The following is a 25,739-nucleotide window of genomic DNA, read 5'->3' as shown; positions in this document are numbered from 1 at the left end:
AGTTTCGGGCCTAGACCCTTAGGCCCGAAACGTCAGCCTTCCTGCTCCTATGATGCTGCTTGGCCTGCTGTGTTCATCCAGCTCTACACCTTGTTATCTCAGATTTTCCAGCATCTGCACTTCCTACTATCTATGTGATAACAAGGCCTGGTTTTGGAGGGCGGGGTGGGGGGAAGGACATAGAAGAGCTCAAGCCCTAAAGTTGTTGAACTTGATATTGAATACGAAGGGCTGCAGGGTCCCCAGGCAGAAAATGAGGTGCTGTCCTTCCAGCTTGCACTGATCTTCATTGGAACACTGCAGCAAGCCTGAGACAGAGATTTTGGCTAGGGAACAGGGTGGTGTGTGGTAGTGGCAGGCAACTAGAAGTTCAGGGTCTTTTTTGTGAACAGAACGCAAGTGTTCTATGAAGTAGTCACTGAGTCTATGCTATGTTTCCCCACTATAGAGAAGACCACATTGTGAGCAGCGAATGTGGTGGACTAGATTGTGTGAAGTGCAGGTAAAGTGCTGTTTCACTTAGAAGATGTATTTGGGCCCTTGAATACTGAGAAGGGAGGAAGTAAACGGACAGGTGTTACACTTTCTGCAGTTGCAGCGGAAGGTGCTGTGAGGCTGTGGGCTGGTGTTGGGACTGAAAGAAGACGGGACCAGGGTGTCCCAGAGGGAATGGTCCCTGCGCAAGGCTGACAATGGATGGGAGGGGAATATGTGTCCAGTGGTAACATCTCACTAGAGGTGGTGGAAATCGCAGTTAATGATCCTCGAGATATGGATGCTGGTGGGATTGTAGGTAAGTCCTAACCAATCTAGTCTCTCTTCATACATCTCCTGCCATCTCAGGAATCAGTCTGCTAAACCACTGTTGCACTCCCTCCATTGCCAAAACATCTTTCCTCAGGTAAGGAGACCAAAACTACATACAATTTTACAGGTGTGGTCTCATCATGGACTTGCACAATTGAAGCGAGAGATCCGTGCTCTTTTCCTCAAATCCTCTTGCTATGAAGGTGAGCATTCAATTGTTTTCTTCACTGCCTGCTGCATCTGCCGACTTACTTTTAGCGATTGGTGTAAAAGGACACTCAGGTCTCATTGCACCTCTCCTTTTCCCAATCGATTGCAAGCTGCCTACATGTTTTTGCTACCAAAGTGGAAAATCCTACATTTTTCCTCATTATATTTCATCTATCATATATTTTCCCACTCACTCAATTTATTGAAATGCCCACTCACTCAATTTATTGAAATCACATTGAATCATCTCTGCGAACTCCTACCAGCTTTGTGTCTTTTTTAAGCTTAGTACATTTATTTCCATCATTTAAATCATTAATATACATCGAGAATTGCTGGAGTCCAAGCATTGATTCCCGCGGATGGGTTCCAGAGGAGGTTCACAAACATGATCCTGGGAATGAAGGGCTTGTCATAGGAGGAGGGATTGAGGACTTTAGGTCTGTACTTAGAGTTTGGAAAGATGGAAAGAGGAGGGATGATTCTCATTGAAACTTACAGAATACTAAGAGGCCTGGATAGAGTATAGAAGGCATTTCCACTAGTAGGACAGACTAGAACCCAAGAGTACAGTCTCAGAATGAAGGAACAATCCTTTAGAACTGAGATGAGGAGGAAATTCTTCAGCCAGGCACTGGTAAATCCATGGAACACATTGCCACAGAAGGCTGTGGAAACCAAGTCATTGAGCATTTTTAAGACAGACATTGATATGTTGATGATTAGTAAAGGGATCAAGTGTTATAGGGAGAAGGCAGCAGAATGGGGTTGAGAAACATATCAATCATGCTTGAATGGCAGAGCAGACTCGATGGGCTAAATGGCCTTATTCTGTTCCTATATTTTATTGTTTTATGGTCTATTTATGTCATTACACTACCCTCTATCCCTTGTCCTTTAATTTTGCATGCTGATCTATTATTATGTGGGATCCTACTGAACACCTTCTCAAAGTCCAAGTAAACCGCATCCACTGGTTCTCCCATATCAATCCTATTAACTGCATTCTCGAAAAATTTCAGTCCTCGTGCATGATTTCCTCTGTGTTTAAGGGGAAGGGAGGATTAGGAGAGAGGTTAAATGAATAAATGATGGGTTCTATAGTAATGGGGCGGTTGTATTGGGAAGAGCGAGCATGATGGGGAGAGGCACTGGAACTGAGATGGAGACGGAAGGAGGGAGGGCAATGCGGGAGAAACGGCGGTTGAGGGATTTGGGCTAACGGGGCGGGGCTGGACTACCTTCCCGGGCTGGGCGGTGACGTTGTCGAGCACGGACTTTCTTCGACTTGGGCAGACGATTAGAGATAGAGTCTGGGACCGAGAAATAAATGGTGGGAAGCGGTTGGTTTTCTGTTACGTTCTGAGAATCGGGGCCTGATGTCGGTGCCTTTTTTTTAAAACCGCCCACCTCTCTCAATGCGACGAGGCCCGGAGCCACGTTCAGCCGCCTGTTGGGACTCGGAGTCTCGAGTTATTCGATGCCCGGATGATGGTGTGCGTGAGCGGCGAGCGGAGCGCTGCTAGACGCTGAGGCTGCAGCCGGGGTCACCAAGCTCTCCCGGCGTCTCCAGGCTTCTTCTCCCACCCTCTGCGTATCCAGGCTTCTTCACCCCGCAACCCGGGTCTCCTTCTCCCAAGGCTTGGTTATGGCCCTAGCCTACTTCTACAATTGTGCTCGGAAAATCTTGACCTCCCCCTATCCATCTCCGGATACCGGGCTGTCCACACTCATCATCATTCTTCTCTTCACCTTCCCCGGTGAGTACAGAGCTTCTTTATAATCTGAATAAATTTCATCTCGAGCATTGTTCTCTCTTGTTCCATTTCAGTCTCAAAGTAGAGGTCATAGATGCTGTTGGCTATTGTTAGTAGGTGCTAAAGCTGTCTCCGCGTTTTGCTTTTACTGTTTTGCATTCATAGTAAACTGTAAAACCTCGATTGATTAAAAACATGTAAGCATCAGCTTTCTTGCACAGTGGGAGACTTGGAAGTTTTCAAAGGTGTTAGACCAGAACCTCCTGGTGTTTTTTAAGCAAAAAGTGAAATCTAATAAGATAACATGTGGAAATCACAGATAGTAGATGGCCTTTTTTATCCTTTAGTCTCTTTTTGTATTTCCTCATATCCCTATGTCTAGATTTCCACTGTTTTGTTTGAGCTAATAATTTTTAATTTGCTTCAAGATCCATCTGCCAGTCCTGCTGTATAAGCAGATGCTAGGCAATATTTTAGTTATTCGTGTTGACCTGAGTGGGTTTTATTTCCCTCTATTGGGACACTATCTCCATTTGATGTTTCCCTTGAGGGTCAATTTGGGATCATGAACCTCTTGTGGGTTTAGGTTGTACATCTGTTGTGTTACCATGTGGTGCAGTGTTTATGGGTACATTGCCCCCTTACCTCATCTCTGTTGAATGACTTTGAAATTATATTTTCTGTTTGTTCATTTCTTCTATTTTTTTTGTCTGCTCATTGTATGTCCTCCTGGAGTGTAGAATATTATGTGTAGTTGAGATCAAACTACTCCAATTGGGATGTTGTGCCATTTATAATAACTTTGGGATATATTAAAAGATCTGCCTGACCCATGAACTGTGCATTCTTTAGAAGCACGAAGACTCTAAAATTTTTAAACTGTTCAAACCATTTAATTTTCTTGATTTGAAGTAGGTAGCTTGAAGTTAATCGTTGCTGTATGGAACACAGAACAAAGTGAAAAATGTTCTACAGCTTGTAGTACAGTTTCTTGGCAGATTTTGCATGCTAGCCCAATTGAAGTTTATGAATACAGGGATGCTTTAATGTGATAAGATGTACGACTCTATGGTAAAATAATTACGCATTATCCTTTGTGTGGAAAAAGTTGCCCCTTAGGTCCCTTCTAAACCTTTCCCCTCTCCCCTTAAACCTATGCCCTCTAGTTTTGGACTCCCCTACCCTGGGGAAAAGATCTTGGCTATTCATCCTTGCTATGCCCCACATAATTTTATAAATTCCTATAAGGTCACCGCTTAGCCTCTGCAGGGAAAATAGCCCCAGCCTGTTCACCCTCTCCCTATAGCTCAAATCCTCCCAACCCTGTCAACATTCTTGTAATTCTTTTCTGAACCCTTTCAAGTTTCACAATATCCTTCCCATAGCAGGGAGACCAGAACGGAATGCGGTATTTCAAAAGTAGCCTAACCAATGACCTGTGCAGCTGCAACATGGCCTCCCAACTCATGTACTCAATGCACTGAGCAGTAAAAGCAAGCATAGCAAACACCGCCTTAACTATCCTGTCAACTCGCAACTCCACTTTCAAGCAATAATGAACCTGCATTCCAAAGTCCCTTTGTTCAGCAACACTCACCAGGACCTTACTATTAAGTGTATAAGTCCAGCCCTGATCTTTGCCTTTCCAAAATGCAGCAGCTCATGTTTATTGAAATTAAACTCCATCTGGCAGCTCATCCTATAGAGGAAGTGGTGGAGACTGGTACAGTTACAACATTTAAAAGGCATCTGTATGGGTATATGAATAGGAAGGATTTAAAATGAAATTGGCCAAATGATGGCAAATGAGACTTGATTAATTGAGGATATCTGGTCAGCCTGGACAAGTTAGATCAAATGGTCTGCTTCCATGCTGTACAGCAACACTTATTATAATGCCATGTAACCACCTCCAACTTGGCCCCATTGTGTAGCGCAAAGTATTATCTCCAAGTTTGAATGAGCAAAGTCTATAATTGTATGGCTAGGTATGCACCATAATTCACCTGGAAACAAGGGAGCTTTATAATTTTTATCAGCCCGTTTGGCTATGTTATAGCTCCATATCAAATGGGACTTGAGTATTTATCCTCTGGCCCAGAGATAGACACTGTCGCTCCACCACAAGAGCTCCTTATGCTCACAGTTTTTTACTTAGATCATCAAACACTGGTATGTCATGACATCTGATGTGATCATTATTGAATTACACCTTGAAATACTTGGACCTAATAGATCTGAATTCCCTCCCTGAACTTTCTCAAACTTCTGATCAAGGTTTTGATCTCTGTGTGTCTCTCTCTTTCTCTTCTCTTCTTTTCTTCTGTTTTTTTTTCTCTTAAACTTTGGACCCGTTTTCAAGAAAATCATAAGCTATGGTCTTTTTTTTTTAAAAAAAGAGCTGAATAGTCACATGGGAGATTTGAAATCTTCATGGTCAAGAAAAATGTTATTTTAACAATCAAATTGTACCAGTAGCTAATTGTCAGTACTAATATCTTTCCTTATAGTCACAGTGCTCAATCCTCATATTATTCAGGCAGTAGTGCATTCCATCTGATACCCACTAAACAATGGGAGCAGATATTCACTATGATAAATATTTTCACAGGTGAAATTAGTCACTTAGAGTTCTTGAATTTTGTTCACCCTAATCTTGTTTTTGTAACTATTCTAAATGTTGATCCATTCCACACTGTCTTCATTTTAATCTTGCTGAGTGAGCTCTTAACTATGACATAATGGAATCCCAATGCAGTGACTGCAGCTGCAGTTCAGCAAGCAGTATCTGTGATGGAGGAAGCTAGATTGTATCCATGTCCCGCTGCTTGTCTTCCTTTAGGAGTAGAAGATTCCAGGTTTAAGGAAGTGACTATAAGTCAAAAGGTTGTACACTATTGCTAAAAAACAGTTGACGTAGAGTGCATCATAATTGTGATTTAAGCTGACTCATCTGTCAGGAGTTGTAATGAGTCACAGCTGACTTCCACACTAGTTCGATCCACCTCACAAGAAGTCTGACCACATTTAGATTCATTTCAGCATTTATGATGTTGAATTTGGAGGAAGTGTTAAAGTATGTTGCTTTTTAATCAAGGGGAAAAAGTTATATCACTATACTTGGAGGAGGGGGGAAATGGACTTGTTGATGTTTGTGTTGTATGATGATACATACATCTTCTCGTGAAACCAGGAATTATGTTATGAATTAGTTGCAAAGTTGATGATAAAAGAGGAAATGTGTTCTATGCAAAGATTTCAATTGATATGTTCCGTCCAGGTATTTTTAAAACGTTCTTTAAAGGAATATGGGCATCATGAGCAAAGACAAGATTAATTTTCCCATACCTAATTGTCCTTGAAGTGCTGGTTGATTGCCTCCTTGAAGAATTGCACTTGTGACTATATGTCATTACGTCGTCCATGTCAAGCTTGTGTTTTACTTAGATTTGCTCTCAAGGATGGTGGCGTTCACATGCACATAAGATCGTAAATAGACTATTCAACCTGTTGAATCTACTCTGCTATTCATGAGATCTTGGTTGATCTGATAATCCTCAACGCCACCTTCCGGCCTTTTCCCCATAACCTCTGATTCCCTTACTGATTGAAAATCTAACTTGGCCACGAATATACTTAATGACCGAGCATCAACAACCCTCCGTAGTAAAGAATTCTACAAATTCCCCAACATCGGAGTGTATTCCCTTCCTCTTCATCTCTCTTCGATGGGTATCCACTTCTCTGAGATTATGGCCTCTGGTCATCAACTCTCCTGCAGATGAGGAAAAAGAACATCTCAGCATCTATCCTGTCACTGAAGTTTAGAAGAATGAGAGGAGACCTTACTGAAACATACAAGAATCTTAGGAATCTTGACAAGATGCATACAGATAGGTTGTTTTGGTTTGTGGGAGTGTCTAGGATCAGAAGGATTCCTTCACCTAGGTGGTAAAAGTTGAGAGATTAGAAGATCCTGATAAAGAAACCTTGACTGGTTACTGGGAGTGTATCTTGTAGATGGTACATGCTGCTGCCACTGTACTCAGAGTGAGCATTTAAGGTAGTACTTGGAGTTCTAGACCAGTAGTTTGATTCCATTCAAGATTCCTTGTTTTACTGGAGCTGGATTCATCCAGGAAAGTGGGGATTATTCCATCACAGTACTGACATGTATGCTATAGATTGACTTCCTAAAACTTGTCCATGTGGAGTTACCTTCCGGAGGTTACCCAGTCCCTGATCTGCACTTGTAGCCACAGTTATAATGGGGGCACAGTTATAATGGGGGCTCAGTTCAGATTCTGGGCAATCGTCATCCCCAGGATGTTGATAATGGGTGTTTAATATTATTGAATTTCAAGGGATGACAATTAGATTATTTCACTTTTGAAATGGTCATTGCCTGGCAATTCTGGCATAAATGTTAACTGCCACTTTTTAACCCAAGTCTGCAAATTGTATAGATGTTGATGGACTGCTGTTGTGTTGGAGGATAACACAGGAGACCAGGCAGCACCAGAGGAGCAGGAACGTTGATGTTTTGGGTCGGGACCCTTCTTCGGAAATGGGTGTGGGCGGAAGACAGCTTAGAATTAAATAGAGAGAGGAGGGGTGGGGATGGTGATAGGTGGGATGGTGGGGATTGGTCAGTGGGATGGAGGGGTGGATAGATGGGAGAGAAGATGGACAGTTGTGTGAGGTCAAGGAGGCAGGGATGAAAAGGAGGGTTGGACATAGAATGAAGCTGGGGCTGGGGAGATTTTAAAACTGATTAATTCCATGTTTAGGCCATCGGGCTGTAGGCTCCTGAGGCAGACTGAGGTGCTGCTCCCCCAGTTTGCAGGTGGTGTCATTGTGACACTGGAGGAGGCCCAGCATGGACATGTCACCCAGGGAGTGGGAGTTAAAATGTTTGGTGTTGTTTGTCGCGTACAGAGCACAGATGCTCTACAAAACGGTTTCTGAGTCTACGCTTGGTCTCACCGATGTAGAAGAGGCCACATTGGGAGCAGTGGATACAGTAGACCAAGTGGACGGATGTGCAGATGAACCCCTGTCTAATAAATTTGTGCCTTGAATGGAGCTGAGGGGGGAGGTGTAGGGGCAGGTATAGCACTTTCTGTCGTTGCAAGGAAAGGTGCTGGGGATGTGGGGTTAGTGGGGAGTGTGGAGCGGACAAGGGATTCACGGAAAGAGCAGTCCCTATGAAAGGCAGACAGGGATGGGGAAGGAAATATCTCTTTGGTCGTGCATTTGGTTTGTAGGTGGCGGAAGTGGCGGAGAATGATACGTTGGATACTGAGGTTGGTGGGGTGATATGAGGACAAGGGGGATTCTATCTTTATTTTTGGGGGTTGGGGATGTGAGGGCAGAAGTGCAGGTAATTCAAGAGATGCAGTTGAGGGCATTTTCGGTTACTGGAGGGAGGAAGTTAGAGTCCTTGAAATAGGAGGACCTTTGGAATGTGCGGGAGTGGAATGCCCCATCTTGGGAGCAGACGTGGCGGAGGAATTGGGAGTAGGGGATTGCATTCATGCAGGAAGGTGGGTGAGAGGAGGTGTAGTCCAGGGAGCTATGGGAGTCGGTGGGCTTGAAATAGATGTCAATTTAGAGGCGGTCACCAGAGATGGAGACAGAGGTCCAGGAAGGGAAGGAGGTATCGGAGATGGTCCAGATGAATTTGAGGTTGGGGTGAAAGGTATTAGTAAAGTTGATGAACTGTTCAAGCTCCTTGTGGGAGCATGAGGCGGTGCTGATACAGTCATGAATGTAGTGGAGGAAGAGGTGGGGGATAGTGCCAGTGTAACAGTGGAAGAGGGACTGTTCCACATATCCTATGAAGAGGCAGGCGTAGCTTGGACCCATGCGGTTGGCCATGGCCACCCCCTTAATCTGTAGGAAGTTGTACTGAATACCCTGTGTTCACCAGCAAACATCCCCATTTCTGACCTATGGAGGGAAGGTCAATGATGAAGCAGCTAAAGATGTTTGGACACTACCATAAGGAACTCTTGCAAAGATTATTGATGTCCAAAAATGACAATTACCTCTTGGTTGCTTGGTAGGACTCAAATTAGTGGAGAGTTTTTTCCCTAATTGCCACTGACTTTAAATTTACTAGGATCCTTAAAGTCATAGTTGATGAAAGCTGGAAACGGGAATAAGATTATAAGAGCATGATTAGTTCTTTTGGCTCCTTGAGGCTGCTCCGTTATTCTCGGTCAGAGTTTGTCATGTACTTTGGTATTTATCTGCAATATTCCCGTAGCCCGTGATGCTATTGGTGTTTAAAATTTTAACTCTTAAGTAAGCCAAGTCGTCTGGTGGAACCCAAACTGAGCTTATCTAAGTGTGGCACTCCTTCCATCATTTGGCTGGTGATTGGATGGAATCAGTCATAGAGCTGTACAACACAGAAGCAGACCTTTCCATCCACCCTGTCTATGCAGACCAGATATCCCAAACCACGGTGGCACAATGGTTAGCACTGCTGCCTCACAGTACCAGGGACCCGAGTTCAATTCCACCCTCAGGCGACTGTGTGGAGTTTGCACATTCTCCCCGTGCCTGCGTGGGTTTCCTCCCACAGTCCAAAGATGTGCAGGTGGTTTGGCCGTGCTAAATTGCCTATAGTGTTCAGTGATATGTAGATTAGGTGGGCCTTAGGGGGATGGGTCTGGGTGGGATGCTGTAAGCACTGGTGTGGACTTGTTGGGCCAAAGGGTCTGTTTCCACACTGTAGGGATTGTATCGAATCTAGTCCCATTTGCTAGCATTTGGCCCATATCCCTCTAAATCTTCCTATTCATATACCTGGCCGGATGCCTTTTAAATGTTCTAATTGTACCAGCCTGCACTACTACTACTGGCAGTTCATTCCATACACGCACCACCCTCTGCGTGGAAAAATTTGCCCTTGGGTGCCTTTTAAATCTTGCCTCTCTCACCTTAAACATATGGCCTCTAGTTTTGGATTTCACTACCCTGGGGAAAAGACCTTGGCTATTCGCCCTATCTATGCCCCTCATGACTTTATAAACTTCTGTAAGGTCACCCCTCCGCCTCCAACGATCCAGGGAAAATAGCCCCAGCCAATTCAGCCTCTCCCTATAGCTCAAACCCTCCAACCCTGGCAACATCCTTGTAAATCTTTTCTGAATCCTTTCAAGTTTCATGGAGTGCATTTAGACTGCTGTTATGGACAGGACATATCTGGACAATGTTAGACTTTCTGGATAGATGTTGTTACATATCACTGTGTAGACGTTCTTATGAATCGAGAGGTGTCTCAAATTGTCTCCCTCACTGCTTCAAACAGCATTATTGGCTAGTGTAGCCAAAATTGTATAGCAATTGATCTTCAACTGAAAACTGACTTGGTATTTTAGCTGTCTGATAGTCCAACTTCCATATCAGTTTATTGTCCACAAAAAGGAAGGTGGTGTGCTCTCTTAAATGCTTCAAACTTTAAACAAATGAAATGCTATTCTTAAATGCATTTCATCAGTAGTTAATGCAACACACAATATATGTGCATCCACCTTTGCTCATTGTTTAAATCTTGCTTAAAGAATGTCTTGTCATTTTCTTCTCAAATTCTTAATTATTTCAGTATAATCACATTCTTGATAAAACACCTTCTATAACATTATCTTTTCTTGCAGTGTCTATGGCTTCTACATTAACTAGTTGAATTAGTAGCCTCCATTGGAACCATCTTGCACTTTGAGTCTTAAGTTCTCTACAAAAGCTAACAAATTATGTTCATGGTGTTTCTTTGCAACCATGTCAGAAATAGATTTCAACATGTTGAGCCAATATTAATTTTAAAAATTGCGTTTTCATTCAGACTACTTCTGATATTGGTTTAATTATTTAGAACAGTATCATACTAGCTTCTCTACACTTAATTGAGGGGGAGGTGATGGCGTAGTGGTATTATCGCTGGACTGTTAATCCAGAGACCTAGATAATGTTCCAGGGATCCGGCTTTGAATCCCACCATGGCAGATGGTGGAATTTGAACTCAATTAAACATCTGGAATTAAAAATCTAATGATGACTGAATCCATTGTCAATTGTTGGGAAAACCCATCTGGTTCACTAATGTCGTTTAGGGAAGTAAACTACTATCCTTATCTGGTCTGGCCTACATGTGACTCCAGATCCACAGCAATATGGTTGACTTTTAACTGCCCTGGGCAATTAGGGATGGGCAATAAATGCTGCCTAGCCAGCAATGCCCTCATTCCATGAATAAATAAAAGAATTCATGGTGTTGTAATAAGACTGCATTTACACCCCAGTCATAAGCATCAATTGCCATTATTAAAATTCAGGGACAACAATACATATTCGCTTATTATGACTACCCTTAGTTTCTCAAAGGCTGCTTGAGACTCTGCTGACTATGCTACATTTGCCTGTTTTCATAACAAATCTACTAAAGTAACAGCAATTATGCTGAAGTTAGGCACAAATTTCCAATAAACCCCACTTTCCCAGCAATCTTGTGATTTCCTATTTAGTTTTAGGTATGAAAAGTTCTCCATCAGAGTCTTCACTTTTGTTATTGTTTAAGACTTGCTGTACTGTTGGTGAGATTTTATTAAGCCAGCTAACTGGTTGCTTAAATGATCTTCTAGTTGCTTTATATATTCTTCCCAGGTATATATTACAGCATCAACTGAATAACTTGTGTATTTAGGCATTTGAGCAATGGCTTGATTCACAACGTTTTGGAATGTTGCTGGGATATTTCTAAATTAGAATGGCTTCATTTGACAGTCATATGGTAACCCATTTGCTGTACCAAAGGATGATATCTTGTTCATCGTTTTTAATGGTACTTAACCTGTACCCTCATTAGATTAACTTTCAGCCTGGCAGTACTTTATTTCCTTCTATCAACACAATCTTTTAATGAAGGAATTGAGTGTTAATCTGTTTATTTTGTTACTGTATTTACTTTTCAGAAATCTATGCAGAATCTAGTAGACCTATCTAATTTAAGAATAATACAAATGAACGCCAGCTGCTTTGACAAGGTTCATTCAGTTGATCTTCTAGCATATGTTGAATCTACATTTTTTACCTGAGCTTGTTTTTCTGGACTTAACCGCGTTCAGACTGTCTCTGAATTTAGGCAAAGCTATAACTTTCAATAAAGTCCCATTACTACCTGGGAGAAGGTCAACTTCACCTGTGGGTAATTTCTTAACTCCTCCTTCCACTTGTTCCAAACTGCAAGTTGAATTCCAGTTGTTCTTTGTACAACAGAACCAAGAAATACACTCCACTTTCACTTACCCCATTTATTAACATGTTGGATTTCATTCCATGCTTTCAAGGGAAATCTGTTCTTCTCCAGCTAAAGAGCATACATTTATGTTTAGCTGTATCATTTGAACAAAAGGGGTCGTCTTTCTTTGCGGAAACCATTCATCTCTAATTTAATGTATTCATCTTCTGCACGCATAGCAGTGTTTACCTCTGGTTTTCTGGTTGCAGTTTAAACTACAATTTGATCCATGGTATTTGCCTTTTTTGTTCCTTTTTTTAAGACTTATTCTTACAGACACCAGGTTCAGTGGGCTTTCCATGCAGCTTCCAGCAATCTAACAAGATATTCCATTTATTACTGTGGAAACACTTCGGCCTTCCACAAACTCTATCTCCCAAACATTCTCATCTATATTGTTTATGTATATCACAAACAACAAGGGACCCAATACTGATCCCTGTGGAATACTGGAGACTGGCCTCTAATCATACAAATATCCTTCTGCCATCACCCTCTGTCTCCTGCCACTAAGCCAATTTTGGATTCAATGTGTCAAGTTACCCTGGATCTTATGAGTTTTTACTTTGGGTATCAGTTTCCTATGTGGGACTTTGAGAAAGACCTTGCTGAAATCCGTATACACAACACCAATACCCTACCCTAATCTAAACTTTTGCAAAATAGATCCAGAGGATATGGATCTGAAGCATCAAGCGACCCTTTCTTTACCCCTCAGCCCTCACCCTTTTATCTTTTTCTTCTCTCTGAAGTTCTCTTTTACTTTTCTCTTCAGACTCAACTCTTTTTTAAGTTTCATTTCTCTTTCCCTTTTTTTTTTGTTCCAAAACTCTTCCTTTCTCTATTTCTATTTGCTTTAGAACATAGAACAGTACAGCACAGTACAGGCTCCTTGGCCCACGATGTTGTGCTGACCTATTATCCTATTAAGATCAAACTACCCTGCATACCCTACATTTTACTATCCTCCATGTGCCTATCTAAGAGTCGCTTAAAAGTCTCTAAAGTATCTGACTCCGTTACCACGGCTGGCAGCCCATTCCACACGCCCACCACTCTGTATAAAGAACCTACCTCTGACATCTCCCCTATACCTTCCTCCAATCACCTTAAAATTATGCGCCCTCGCAATAGTCATTTCCGCCCTGGGAAAAAGTCTCTGACTATCCAGTCTATCTATGCCTCTCCTCATCTTGTACATCTCTAACAAGCCACCTCTTGTCCTTCTTCGTTCCAATGGAAAAAGCCCTAGCTCCCTCAACCTTTCCTCATAAGACCTACCCTCCAGTCCAAGCAGCATCCTGGTACACCTCCTCTGCACCCTCTCTAAAGCTTCCACATCTTTCGTATAATGAGGTGACCAGAACTGAACACAATATTCCAAGTGTGGCCTAACCAGCGTTTTATAGAGCTGCAGCATAACCTTACGGCACTTTAAATTCAATTCCCCTGCCAATGAAAGCCAACACACCATATGCCTTCTTTACAACCCTATCAACTTGGTAGCAACTTTGAGGGATCTATGGACATGGACCCCAATATCCCTCTGTTCCTCCACCCTGCCAAGAATCCTGCCATTAACCCTGTATTCTGCATTCAAATTTGACCTTCCAAAATGAATCATTTCACACTTTTCCGGGTTGAATTCCATCTGCCACTTTTTGCCCAGCTCTGCATCCTGTCAATGTCCCGTTGCAACCTACAACAGCCCTCCACACTGTCCACAACTCCACCAGCCTTCGTGTCATCGGCAAATTTACTAACCCACCCTTCCACTTCCTCGTCCAAGTCACTTATAAAGATCACAAAGAGCAGCAGTCCCAGAACAGATCCCTGCGTAACACCACTGGTCACTGACCTCCAGGGCTGAATACTTTCCATCTACTACCACCCTCTGTCTTGTCTTGGACAGCCAGTTTTGTATCCAGACAGCCAAATTTCCCTGAATCCCATGCCTCCTTACTTTCTGGATGAGCCTACCATGGGGAACCTTATCAAATGGCTTGCTAAAATCTATATATACGATATCCACTGCTCTGCCTTCATCAACGTGTTTTTTCACATCCTCAAAGAATTCAATAAGGCTTGTGAGACATGACCTGCCCCCCTCAAAGCCATGCTGACTATTTCTAATCAGATTGTTTCTTCAAATTCAAGCTGCTTTGACCATAATCAAATCCTTGCTAACTGAAGTGACTTACTGCTTAAATAATTAGTCACTCCTGTATTTCCATAGTCTCATTTGACAATGTATTAATTACGTCTGCCTTCTTAGCTTTGGCAGACAATTCTACTTCAAATTTATTTGCTAATTCCAGCAGTAGGACATTTGTTACCTCCTGTAAATCCGTTGAAGATGCATGTTCCAACAGCAGAATGGTTTTAGCTGCTTCATATGTTTTAGAGCTTGAGGCAGCAACAGAGTCAGCTCCTCCAGGCATCTATGGCAGTGAGACAAGTGGGGTAGGAGAGCGAGCCGAGCAGTGAAAGATGGCACCTGAGGATCAGCAACTTCAACGTTAGTTGGGTCTGGCAAGGCGGTGGTGGTTCTGAGCTAGCTCAGATGGACTTCTCTTTGAGCTATATCTTTTCATTTTCTCGTATTCTTAAACTATCAAAATGGCACTGAATTATGGCAACAAATGAAGGCTTTTCACTCTATTTTATTGTATTTAACTGTAAAATGCATGTGACAAAAATAATTCATTCATTCGTTCCGATGGGCAGAAAAATGGCACATGGCAAATTGAGTTTAATCCAGACAAACATGAGGTGATGTGTTTTGGAAGGTCATATACAGGTGGAAATTATGCAATGAATGGTAGAACCCTTGGAAGCATTGATATGTGGAGGGATCTAGGTATGCAGGTCCACAGATCACTGAAGGTGGCAGCGCAAGTAGATAAGGTAGTAAAAAAGGCCTATGGCAAGCTAGTCTTCATTGGAAAGGGCATTGAGTTAAGGATAGGCAAGTTCTGTTGCAGATTTATAGAATTTTAGTTAAGCCACACTTGGAATATTCATGCAGTTCTAGTAAGCACACTAGCAGAAGGATGTGGACGTTTTGAAGAGGGTGCAGCAAAGGTTAACCAGGATGGTGCCTGGTGTGGAGGATTTTAGCCATGAAGAAAAATTGGTTAGACTGGGTTTGTTTTCACTAAAATGGATGTAAATTCAATATAAAAGGGAGAGAATAGGTCCCTTCTGCTAAGAGCAGCACAAACAAGAAAAGTCAAGGCTGGAGGTGAAGAGTGTATGAAAAATGGAGGGGACACATATGTTCACTATCTGAACTTCTGGAACTCAGCATGGAGACCTTGAGGCTATGCAATATATAAAGAGAAAATTAGCTATTGTTCCTTGAGTTTGTATTGTGCTTCAGTGAAATATTGCAACAGGCTTGGGGTAGATATGTCACCATGTCACCATGACAGCAGGATGGTTTATTGAAATGGGAAGCAACTTGGAGGTCAGGGTCATTCCTGTGGTTGGGGTGGAAATGTGCAAAGCGTCACCCTGTCTGTTTGGTCCTGCCAATGTAAAGGAGATGACATTGAGAGTAGTAAATGCAATAGATTAAATTGAAAGAATTACAAATGAAACACTGCTTTCTCTAAAAGGGGTTTGGGCATTGGGCATTGGACATTGAGAAAGGAGGAGGTGGCTGGTCGAGTGTTAGAAAGGTGTCATAGGAGTGTGAGGAAGCATTAGGAATGATGGAGTGGACCAGTGTCTCAGGAAGTGGTCCCTGCAGAATGCTGTGGTGGGTAGGGGAGATGTGTTTGGTAGTGGCATCCTGATGGAAGTGACGGAAATGGTGAAGGATGATAATTTTACTGCTGATGTCTTTTCATTTCAGGTGATGCACTTTATCAATTTTTTTGACAGTGAACCATTTGAACGTATGCATATTTCTAGTCCCATGAAGAAAAACTTTTCCTAATAGGTGAAGTCCACAAAACCTGAGTGGTGTTATTCTTGATATGCTAAATTTATTTTTTAAACTTTTTTTGTTTCAGGAAGTGGCGTTCTAGGTGGAAAGTATGTTTCAGGAAATGCACAGCTGTCAAAGACCTCAACTGGTATGTTTGTTCTTTTCAGATGTGAAAGGAAATTAACAGCTGATGTAGGACCTGACATCATGATGTTATAGTAATTAAAGGATTATTTTGTTTTAGTGGGGAACTCAATAAATTTGGTATATATGCTTTAAATGTTAAGTGAGTGCTTACAGCCATGCATTATTAAATTAGAGTGAGATTGATATTGGTGCAGTAATCCATTAATTAAGTTCCTGACCATATTCATTAAGAAAGAGACATTAGACTGGTATGTAATAGTGCCTTGTGAGTTTCTGCATTGTTGCAATTAATGTATGTTCCAGATGCCATCTAAAGCCACATTGGCTATAGATAGAGATTTGTTGATTGTAATTCTTTTGGCTTTAGTACGTCCAATCAAACAAGTTTCATCAAGGTGCTTTGTTTGTCCTAATGCACAAGGGGATGATGGTGATACTTCATTATTTTGGAATTTCATAATTCTGTTGTTTCCTGCCCCAGAACAAGTTTTTTTTTTTAAAAGTAATTATTCAGTAAATGTAAATTGAAGCATCTTGATTAATGTGACCCTAAATCTAACCTGGATCACCAAAGTGATACATTAGGATTTATTGTTGCAATATTTTCAAGTCAAATTTCGACTGCGTGACAGGCCTTTTGCCCCCTGCGCATTCAGTAGTTATAAAGTTTGTATCTTTTTGATTTTTTTCTTCGAGGGATCTCTTGTTACCAACATGCTTCAAGGTCCACAATGTTTGCTATGAAACTAAAGTGAGATTGTGTTTGCAGTAAAATACCATAACTAGAATCTTATTTAGAAATCTTATCGTGCGTTAATTATCAAAATGAAGCGAATAATTAAAAAGAGATGTGTCCAGTGGGGTCCCACAGGGGTCAGTGTTGGGACCTTTGTTTATAGATTATATAAATGATTTTAGACTTGAATGTAGGAGAGTTGATCATTGAGTTCGCAGATGATACAAAAATTGATTGGGTAGAAAGGAGGATAGCCTTACAAGCCTTACATTACAGGAGCATATAGAATGACTGATCTTTAGGTGGTTGTCTTTGAACTGCTTGGATGAGATGGGCTGAAGGACCTTTTGCAGTCCTTAAAATCTCTGACTCATACACCACTAGCACACTCAACTTGAATTATAGCAGCTAACAGACCACCGCAGGGATCTATAGCCCATCTCATCTGCACTAATTGAAAACAACCACCTTACGATTATAATACTGTTTTTCCAGCGCTTAGCCTTTGCTGACCTTCCCCTCACCTTGCAAATGTACGTCTAAATACTACTTTTTCAGTGTTTTGAAGGTTTATGCCTGTACCACCTGTGGAAAATGTTTTTTCCTCCCACCTCTTCAAAACCTTCTGTCCCTTAACTTTAAATCTGTGCCCCTTGTCATTGATCCCTCTATCAAGGGAATAGTTTCTTCTGACTTGCCCCACCTATGCCCCTCAATTTTATACATTTCAATGATGTCGCCTTGCAGTCTCCCCTGCTTGATGTCCCTCAGTAGGCTTGCTGCTTTGCAAGGGAGCCTGTACTCACTTCACTGTCTGTGAGCTTGCAGCATTGATAAGAGGTGGATTGAGAGGACTTTTAATTTTCAAATAAAAATAACTGCGTGAAATTTGTTCATGATCGTCTTTTGGTATGCTCTTGATTAAAACGCAATAACAATGCTAGGCACTTCAATGTTATTTGTACCAGTCTGAAGTCTGTTTCTTACTGATGACCTCTCTAAGTTCATCTTGTCCATGAGAATTTTCTGCTTTCTACTAAACACTGGATCACCCAATTTGCAGACTCCAAGATTGCTTCCATTCTACGATTCTGTGTATGTTGTTGTAACTTCTCTCTGGGATTCCTATGATGCCTTGATTTCTTTTAATGAAATCTTCCAACTTCTCCACTGTCCAATCATCACTTGGTATATTTTGCCTATCCCACCAAATTTACAGAAACTGTGCAACTCCATGTTGTCATCTTCTTGGTGCATAAGAATCCATCCTTGGCTCTTCCCTTTTCTCTGAATGGAGGAATGTTGTGCTGTTAACAGCAGACAAGCTGCACAGTATATATTCATTACCTTTTTGATTGCTTCACATATTTCCAAACTTTCAAACTCTTTGGGTAATATTCTGTTTGGATGAGTGATAATTTCTCTTAGTTATACATTGAGAAACCAATAAAACACAACCCCACTGCCCTCCCTTTTGCAGGCACATGCTCCCTTCTCCTCCCTCACAAGCATGAATGAATGCATGCACACACAATTCCTTCCACTGTAGCATGTATACAACCCCACCCTAATGCACACCAGTTCTCCCTCTCCTGTATATGCGCATACATTCCCTCCCTCAACCACCGGCCTACTCCTGCTCCTAGTTCTTATGTTCTTATATACACACTCTCCCTCCATATGCCTTGCCCATGCAAACGCTCCTTTTCCCTTACACATACGTACCCACATACTCACTCGCTTTCTCCGCCTTACTCACATTCACACCCTTCAACTCCCCACTCTAAATATGTGCACCCACAGGCTGATCCTTCCCTCCCCTCCCCTCCCCCTCTTTGACACATGCATACATGATTCCCCTCTCTTGAATGCATGCGCATACATGTGCACCCTGGAGCAATGGACAGACACTCTCTCTCTTGCCCACAAACGCACCCAACCCTTCCTTCCCTCCTTCTCTGAAGCATGCACACTGACAATTTCCTTCACAGAGGCACTTACTCCCTGTAGAGTCATAGATATCTATGGCACTGAAAAGGCTCTTTGGCCCATTGCATCTGCACAAGTCAAAACATTCCATTTTACAGCACTTAGTCCATAATCTTGTATGCCTTGGTGTCCCAGGTGACCCCTCCATCATACAATCCCCTCCCTCCCCATCTCCACTTCTTCCACCTCATGCATGTAAAGATGTTCTCCCCCAAAAACCCACACAAACACACCCTTCCTCCACCTTGCTTTCTCACACTGTCTTCTCTTCTTCCCCCCCCCCCCCCCCCCCACATATGTATGTACACATCATTATACTCATGCCCTCTCTCCACCTCCCTCACATTCACATCCTTCAGCTCTCCACCCTGTACATGTGTGCACTCAGTCTGACTCCCTTCTTGCCTTCTCTCCCTTGTTCACAAATGCACATATGAACTCCCTCCCTTGAACGCACGTGAATACAGCCTAACCCTCCATTGCACATCTATCTCACTCCCTTGCAAACATAAACACGTGTGTATGCATGCAAAGGTTAAGGGAGGGAGTGTGTGCATGCAAGTAGGGGAAGGAAGCTTTTGTGTGGGTGCATGGGTTTATAAATAGAGGCATTAAGTGTAAAAGCAAGGAAGTGGTGCTAAACCTTTACAAATCATTGGGCAGACCACATTTGGAATGTTGTGTTCAGTTCTGGGCACCTTTTTTAATGAAGTATGTTATAGCCTTGGAGAAAGTGGAATGGATATTTACTAGAATGATACCAGGATTGAGGGATTTTAGATACCATGAAAGATTAGATAAATGGGCTTATTGTCCTTGGAGCAGAGAAGGTTGCAATGACCTTTTATTGAGGTGTTCAAAATTATGAACAATTTTGACAAGGTAAAGAAGGATATTCTGTTTCCACTAGTCAGTAACAAGGGGTCACAATTTCAAGATTGTCGGGAAGAGAGCTAGGAGTGAGATGAGAAATTTCTTTACTCAGTTGTCATGATTTAGAATGTGCTGTCTGGGAGAATGGGGAAGGTAAACTCCATATGAGATTTCAGAAGAGAGCTGGATATATATTTGAATTCGGAGGGATACGTAAATAGGTCTGTAGAGTCAGACTAGCTGGCGAGCTGTTTCAGGACACCACGGTGGGGTTTTTCTGTACTGTAAAATTCAGTGGGAAATTTTTTTATTCATGTGAGGAAGTGGAATGCATGTGTTTGTGTTTAAACTCTTGAATGCTGGGAAGTTTGCACACAATTCACTTTATTCATAAGAGAGGAGTGTTGTGTGTGGATGCATAGGAGGAAGTGTGTTTTGGCATGCACAGGTGAAGGATGGAGTGAACGCTTTCCCAGAAGATGGGTGAGAGAGGGAGTTCCCTGCTGCAACGTCCTCCCTGCTCATTCCTGAGTGTCTGCTTTTTTAAGAATCTCCTTCATCTCTCTTTTCTGTCTCTTTGGTTCAGTGTCTAGTTTTTGATTGTGTCTCTGTGACGAACCTTTGGAAGCTTTTTTATTTTTAAAGGGGTTGGGTATTTGTGGTTGTGATTGTTTATTGATATTTTTCTTTTCCTTTTGCTGCAATTGTACAGACACAGTTGCACTGCAATGTTACCTGCATTTACTGTATTAATTATCCAACATCTCTTTCTCTTAGCATGTGGAGGTACACCAGAACAACTCAGGGCACCAAGTGGAACAATTACAAGTCCAGGTTGGCCCTTTAACTATCAAATTCGCGTTAATTGTAGTTGGCACATACAGGCTAACCGGGAGGAAGTCATCACCATCAGGTAAGCTTGAACAATGTAATGCAATAGCTTACTTGTCCCATGTGTACTGTGCAGCTCAGACATGGAGGAAAAATTGGCTGGTGATGAATGACCCTGATAGGTGAAGAATGCATGGTATGATATTAACCACGCCAGTGGATCTTGGGTTCTAACCTCTAGAATGAGTTGGTGTAACTGCGTAGAAGGTAATACAACTGTCCACATCTCAAGGCATGGAAAAAGAAATCATTTGTACTTCTGCTTGAAGTGCAGTGACTTCTGTTGGAAATGAATGGTTGAAGCTATTGAATGGTTAAAGGTTAGCTTTAAAAGGTTTGTTCTCAGTGACCAAAATTCAGCATCTATATTCAAAATGACAAATGGCTTAAGGAAGATGGAGCTTTATTATAGCCACTACTGTGAAATATTAGTGTACAACAAAAAGGAGACATCATCCATTGCTAGGCAGTTTTACCAAAACACTTGGAAGCTGAGTTGAGCAAGACATGGTCTTGCCCATGCTTGTACACTTTTTTAAAATCTCCTCTTGATTTATATCTCGCATTATTCATTATGCAGCTGAACATTTTATTTGCTACCCAGTTTACTGGACTGATGGTGTGAATGACTCTCATTAATATTCTGACTTGTTCCTTCTACAATAACGCATCCTTTTTTCAGAACCGGAGTTAAACTGCAGCTGCCAATTCCCTGCTCAAAAGCCAAGCATCTCCAGGTCGAAACAAACAGAATTTGGACAACATAGAAAAAGTGTCACTAGTTTTAATTTGCAAACTGTATTGTGATTGTATACCAATTTTTTTGACACCTTTTACAAGTCTCTTCTGAAATTTTAAAACAAAATATTCAAGAATAATGGTTAGGCCAGTATTTATTGCCCATCTGTATTTGTCCTAGAGGTGGTTGGTGGTAAGTTGCTTTGTTGAATTGTTGCAGTCCTGTGCTGTTGGGAGGCAATTTCAGGACTTTGACCCAGCAACAGTGGTTGTTCAAGTCACACTGGAAGGCAGCTTGCAGGTCATATTCCCATACATCTGCCCCTGTCTTTCTAAGCAGTGGAGGTTGTGTTTGAAGGTGCTGTCTTAGCAGCCTTTGTGAATTACTAGTGCACCTTTTAGGTGGTACATGTTGCCATTGTGGAGGAAATGCATGTTGAAGGTGATAGAGCATCAGTCTAGCAGTCTGCTTTGTTCTGGATGTTGTTGAGCTTGTGTTATTTGTAGCTGCACCCATTCAAGCAGGTAGAGATCATTACATCACACTCCTGACTTGTGCATTGTGGTTGGTGACTAGGCGTTTGTGAGACAGGAGGGGAGTTACTCACCACAGAATTCCCAGTCTCTGACCTGCTCTTTTAACCATAGACTGTACGTGGCTAATGTATGTTTTTGGTTAACCCATTGAATCTTGAGCAAACTTCTCCATCTTTGATGCATCACAAACGACTACCCTTTGTTATTTGGTCAGAGAGTTGCCGCTACTGATGAGTTTTTTTTTTAATTCTATTCTTACTCAAAATTCAGAGTACACTTCCATCAGGAGTCATTAGACATGCAAAACCTTTACAAATCTCTGGTTAGGCCCCAGCTGGACCATGACTTCTTGGGAAGAGTAGCTAGGCTTTGGGGAAGGTGCAAGAGAGATTTACTTGTATGGTACCAAGGATGGTGGGTTTCAGTTATGTGGTGAAACTGGAGAACTGAAGTTGTTCTTTAGGCTGGGAAGGTGAAGGGAAATTTTAAGTTATTCAAAATCATGAAAGAATAAATCTGATGAAACTATTTTCACTGTCAAGAGGATTACCAATGAGGCAGTACAGATTGTTGGCTTTTGACAAAAACTGAGGGAATCCAGGTTATCATAATAACATCACTACTAATCCAACAGTCCAAGTTATTGCCCTGAGGGCGTGTTCAAATCCCACGATGACAGCTGGGGAATTTAAATTCAATTAACAAGTAAATCCGAAATTGAAAATAGCCACGTGATTACGAAACTATTATTGTCACTCAGATACTTATGTTTCACTACATTAACGTGTTTTTCTCTTGTGAAAGAATAAATATTAAAATTGATGTATGGGGGTCCCCAATTTGCAACTTCTGCCTTATGAAAGCTCACTTACAAATGTGATTCCATACAGCAGTGTAATTTTAAAGGCCTGATATACAAACATTGACTGTTCTTACGAATGGCTGCTTTACATTGTCCTATCCTGTGTTCTGATTTGCGTACAAATTGACTTGTAACAGATTCCCATATGGGACCCATTTGCAATTCTGCCTGTAGTTATGAATTATGAAATTGAACGCATGACATGAAAAGTTGGTGGAAGAACATTTCGTGCTAACTATATTAAACAGACTTTAATAGACTAATATAGTCTATTATTTTAATATAACAGACTATATTAAACAGTCTAATTAACTTAAATTAAATTAGTTTAATTAACTATTAGACCAAAGTTAAATATAGTTAACTATATTTAATTAACTATTTAAATATAGTTAAATAATTACTTGAAGGGAAGAAAATTTGAGGGCTATTGGGAAAGAGCAGGGCAACAGAATTAGTTGGACAGATCATTCAAAGATCTGGCAGAAGCATGCTGAGCTGTGTGGTATCTTGTACTGTAGGATTTTTTTAAATTCTATAATGGTGGTGGAAGCTTAGCTGTACAGTTGCTTAAATTTAGCATCATACGTGTTTCTTTTCAATTTAGCAATGGCATTGAGATAATACTGTAATTGTCGAACTGTTTAGAATTATTATGCACACAAGATTAAGAGTTTGTGTTTGTTGTGGAGCTGAGAACTTTGGTTCACTGTGTTAAATGACCTTGCATCTATAAAGTTCAAATTCTATTGCAGTAAAGGCATTTACCGGACACAACAAATAGAAACTGTTGCATTTTCATATGCTGGCTGTACTTAAGCTAACATTGTGTGGCATAATACGATACTAAATTTCATGTCTATATCTGCCATTGAAGTCAGATATATTCAAGTTAAACAACTTGCAAAAAATGATCTTTTCACGGGGTCAGGTGGCAATTCAAGCTAGTCAAACTGTTAACGTCAAAAATTCTTCCTTTTCTATTTGAGGGTGGAGAACAGTTTTAGCCTTCCATATTGCCAGCTACAATATTTAGATAATTGATGGAGGAAGGTGGTAGAGAGAAAGATGTTTCTGTGGTTTTTCATTTGCATCCGTGATTCTTATCATAGATGACACTGAGCAATTGAATAAATTGTTGAAGATCAGCCTCAAATATAGGATGTGAAGCCATATATTTTGCTTTGTAATTGTTAAGGATCTGTTTCAATTGCATTGTTGGCCTTGCATTTCAATGTGGATTTGTGAATTTGGAGCAAATGGGCATGATATTAAAACAACATAAGCTGGGTTAAACTCAGTTGGAGCTAAGCCACGCAGTATGTAATAAGGGCATTCTTCCCCCTCCACCACCACAATTTTCTTAAGCCACTGTATCACTTTTTAAATTGGGGACAGTAGGGAGAATATTTTGAGTTCTGAATCTCAGAGTGAGAATCTTTATTGGAGAAAAGAGCAGGTTTATAATCGTAACATGAATTGAGCAGGGGGAGGCCTCTATCCCTTGCTTATACAACCTGGAACTAAACATAAACTTGAGCAAATTGTGTTTCATACTTTGAAGAACAAAGATGTAAACAAAGTCAAAGAAAGGAAGGTACACAAACTAAAATTCAATCTGTAAATGATAAAAACAGTGCTGGAGAGACTCAGCAGGTGTGACTGCATCTGTGGAGAGAGCAGTCAGTGTTTCAAGTTCAATATGACTCATCTTGTGAACTGGATTTGCTCATTTGAGAGAATTGTCTCGAGTGGAGTGAACCTTTCAGTTTAATTGTTAGGATTTCTTCCTCAGCATGAGGAAATAAAGATTTGAACCCCACTGTTGGTGTTCATGGCAAAAGAAGACTGGAGCTCTAAATTCTCGTTGACATCTTGAGAATGCTTGCAAAGGTTGAAAATTGATAATAAGGTTATTTGCTTCTGATATACAGACAGTTGGTGAAGGAAGAAAGCAGGATTAGTCTTTTCTGGAAAAGCTCAGCCGATCTGACAACATCTGTAAAGAGAAATCAGAGTTGATGTTTTAGGTCGCGTGATCCTTCCTCAGAACAGCTTTTCCAGCTATCTCTGTTCCCCGCTGATCAAGATTCTTGGGTTACAGGGAAAAGACAGGAAAGTGGATGTAAGGAACGTCAGATCAGCCAGGGTCTTATTGAATGGTGGAATGGGCTCGAGGGACTGAATGGCTAACTTCTGTTCCTACTTTTTGGTCTTAGTAACTTTCTTAACGACCTCTATCTCATTTTTGAAATGACTAAGAATATCAGAAAATTTGTAACAAATTAGTTTAATATCAAATCTGCAGAGCATTTTGCTTTCTTGGATTCATTATTAAATAAACTACCAAATAAACATACTACTTGACATATTAAAATAACTTGTATATTTTTAGCATTATACAAATGCGAAAATGAATCAAAGCCATCCTGAGTTTATAACTCTCTGGAAGTAGTTATTCAGCTGCATATGCTTGAGGCAGTGAATAAAGGAAGGTAATGTGCTAATTTTTGACTTTTTTTTTTAAAAAACATATTTCTTTTCAATGAATTGCCGGGTGATACAAGCACAGCAAAGCTACCCATGCTCAAACACATCAGTGTGCAGACATCACAATATTTGTTACTTGTGACAGTTTTAAAATCCAGCTTTTTTTCATCACTGTAGTGAAGACAGGGTAAGGTGATGCCATTATATTACAGGACTAAAAGGACTAGGGTTCAGGGCCCCAGATTTATATTCTGGGGGCATGAGTTCAAATTCCATGACAATAGCTGGCAGAATTTAAACTGAACCAATCCACATCTGGAATTAAAATCTAGTCTCGTCTGTCATTTATATAAAATATTTGCATGAGAATTTAGGAAACATGATTAGTGAGTTTGCGATGACACCAAAATTGGTGATATAGTGGACACTGAAGTAGGTTATCTAAGATTACAAATGGGTCTTGA

At 41.2% G+C, this 25,739-nt stretch overlaps 1 protein-coding gene across 1 annotated transcript in view; it reads left to right on the top strand.

Annotated features, from left to right (window-relative positions):
- Positions 1-2,138: 2,138 nt before the first annotated feature.
- Positions 2,139-25,739, top strand: part of lrp12 (low density lipoprotein receptor-related protein 12) — a 58,317-nt gene continuing 34,716 nt past the window's right edge. Inside the window, exons 1-3 of the mRNA XM_020513755.2 lie at positions 2,139-2,777; positions 16,098-16,160; positions 20,535-20,670. Of these exons, the coding sequence (XP_020369344.1) occupies positions 2,666-2,777; positions 16,098-16,160; positions 20,535-20,670 (311 nt within the window). The 5' untranslated portion in view covers positions 2,139-2,665. The remainder of the gene's footprint in view (positions 2,778-16,097; positions 16,161-20,534; positions 20,671-25,739) is intronic.

The sequence above is a fragment of the Rhincodon typus genome, chromosome 4 (assembly GCF_021869965.1).
Source record: "Rhincodon typus isolate 14 chromosome 4, sRhiTyp1.1, whole genome shotgun sequence".
NCBI classification, from domain to species: Eukaryota; Metazoa; Chordata; class Chondrichthyes; order Orectolobiformes; family Rhincodontidae; genus Rhincodon; species Rhincodon typus.
The sequence above is the reverse complement of the archived record's forward strand: the minus strand, read 5'-3'. Positions and strand labels throughout refer to the sequence as shown.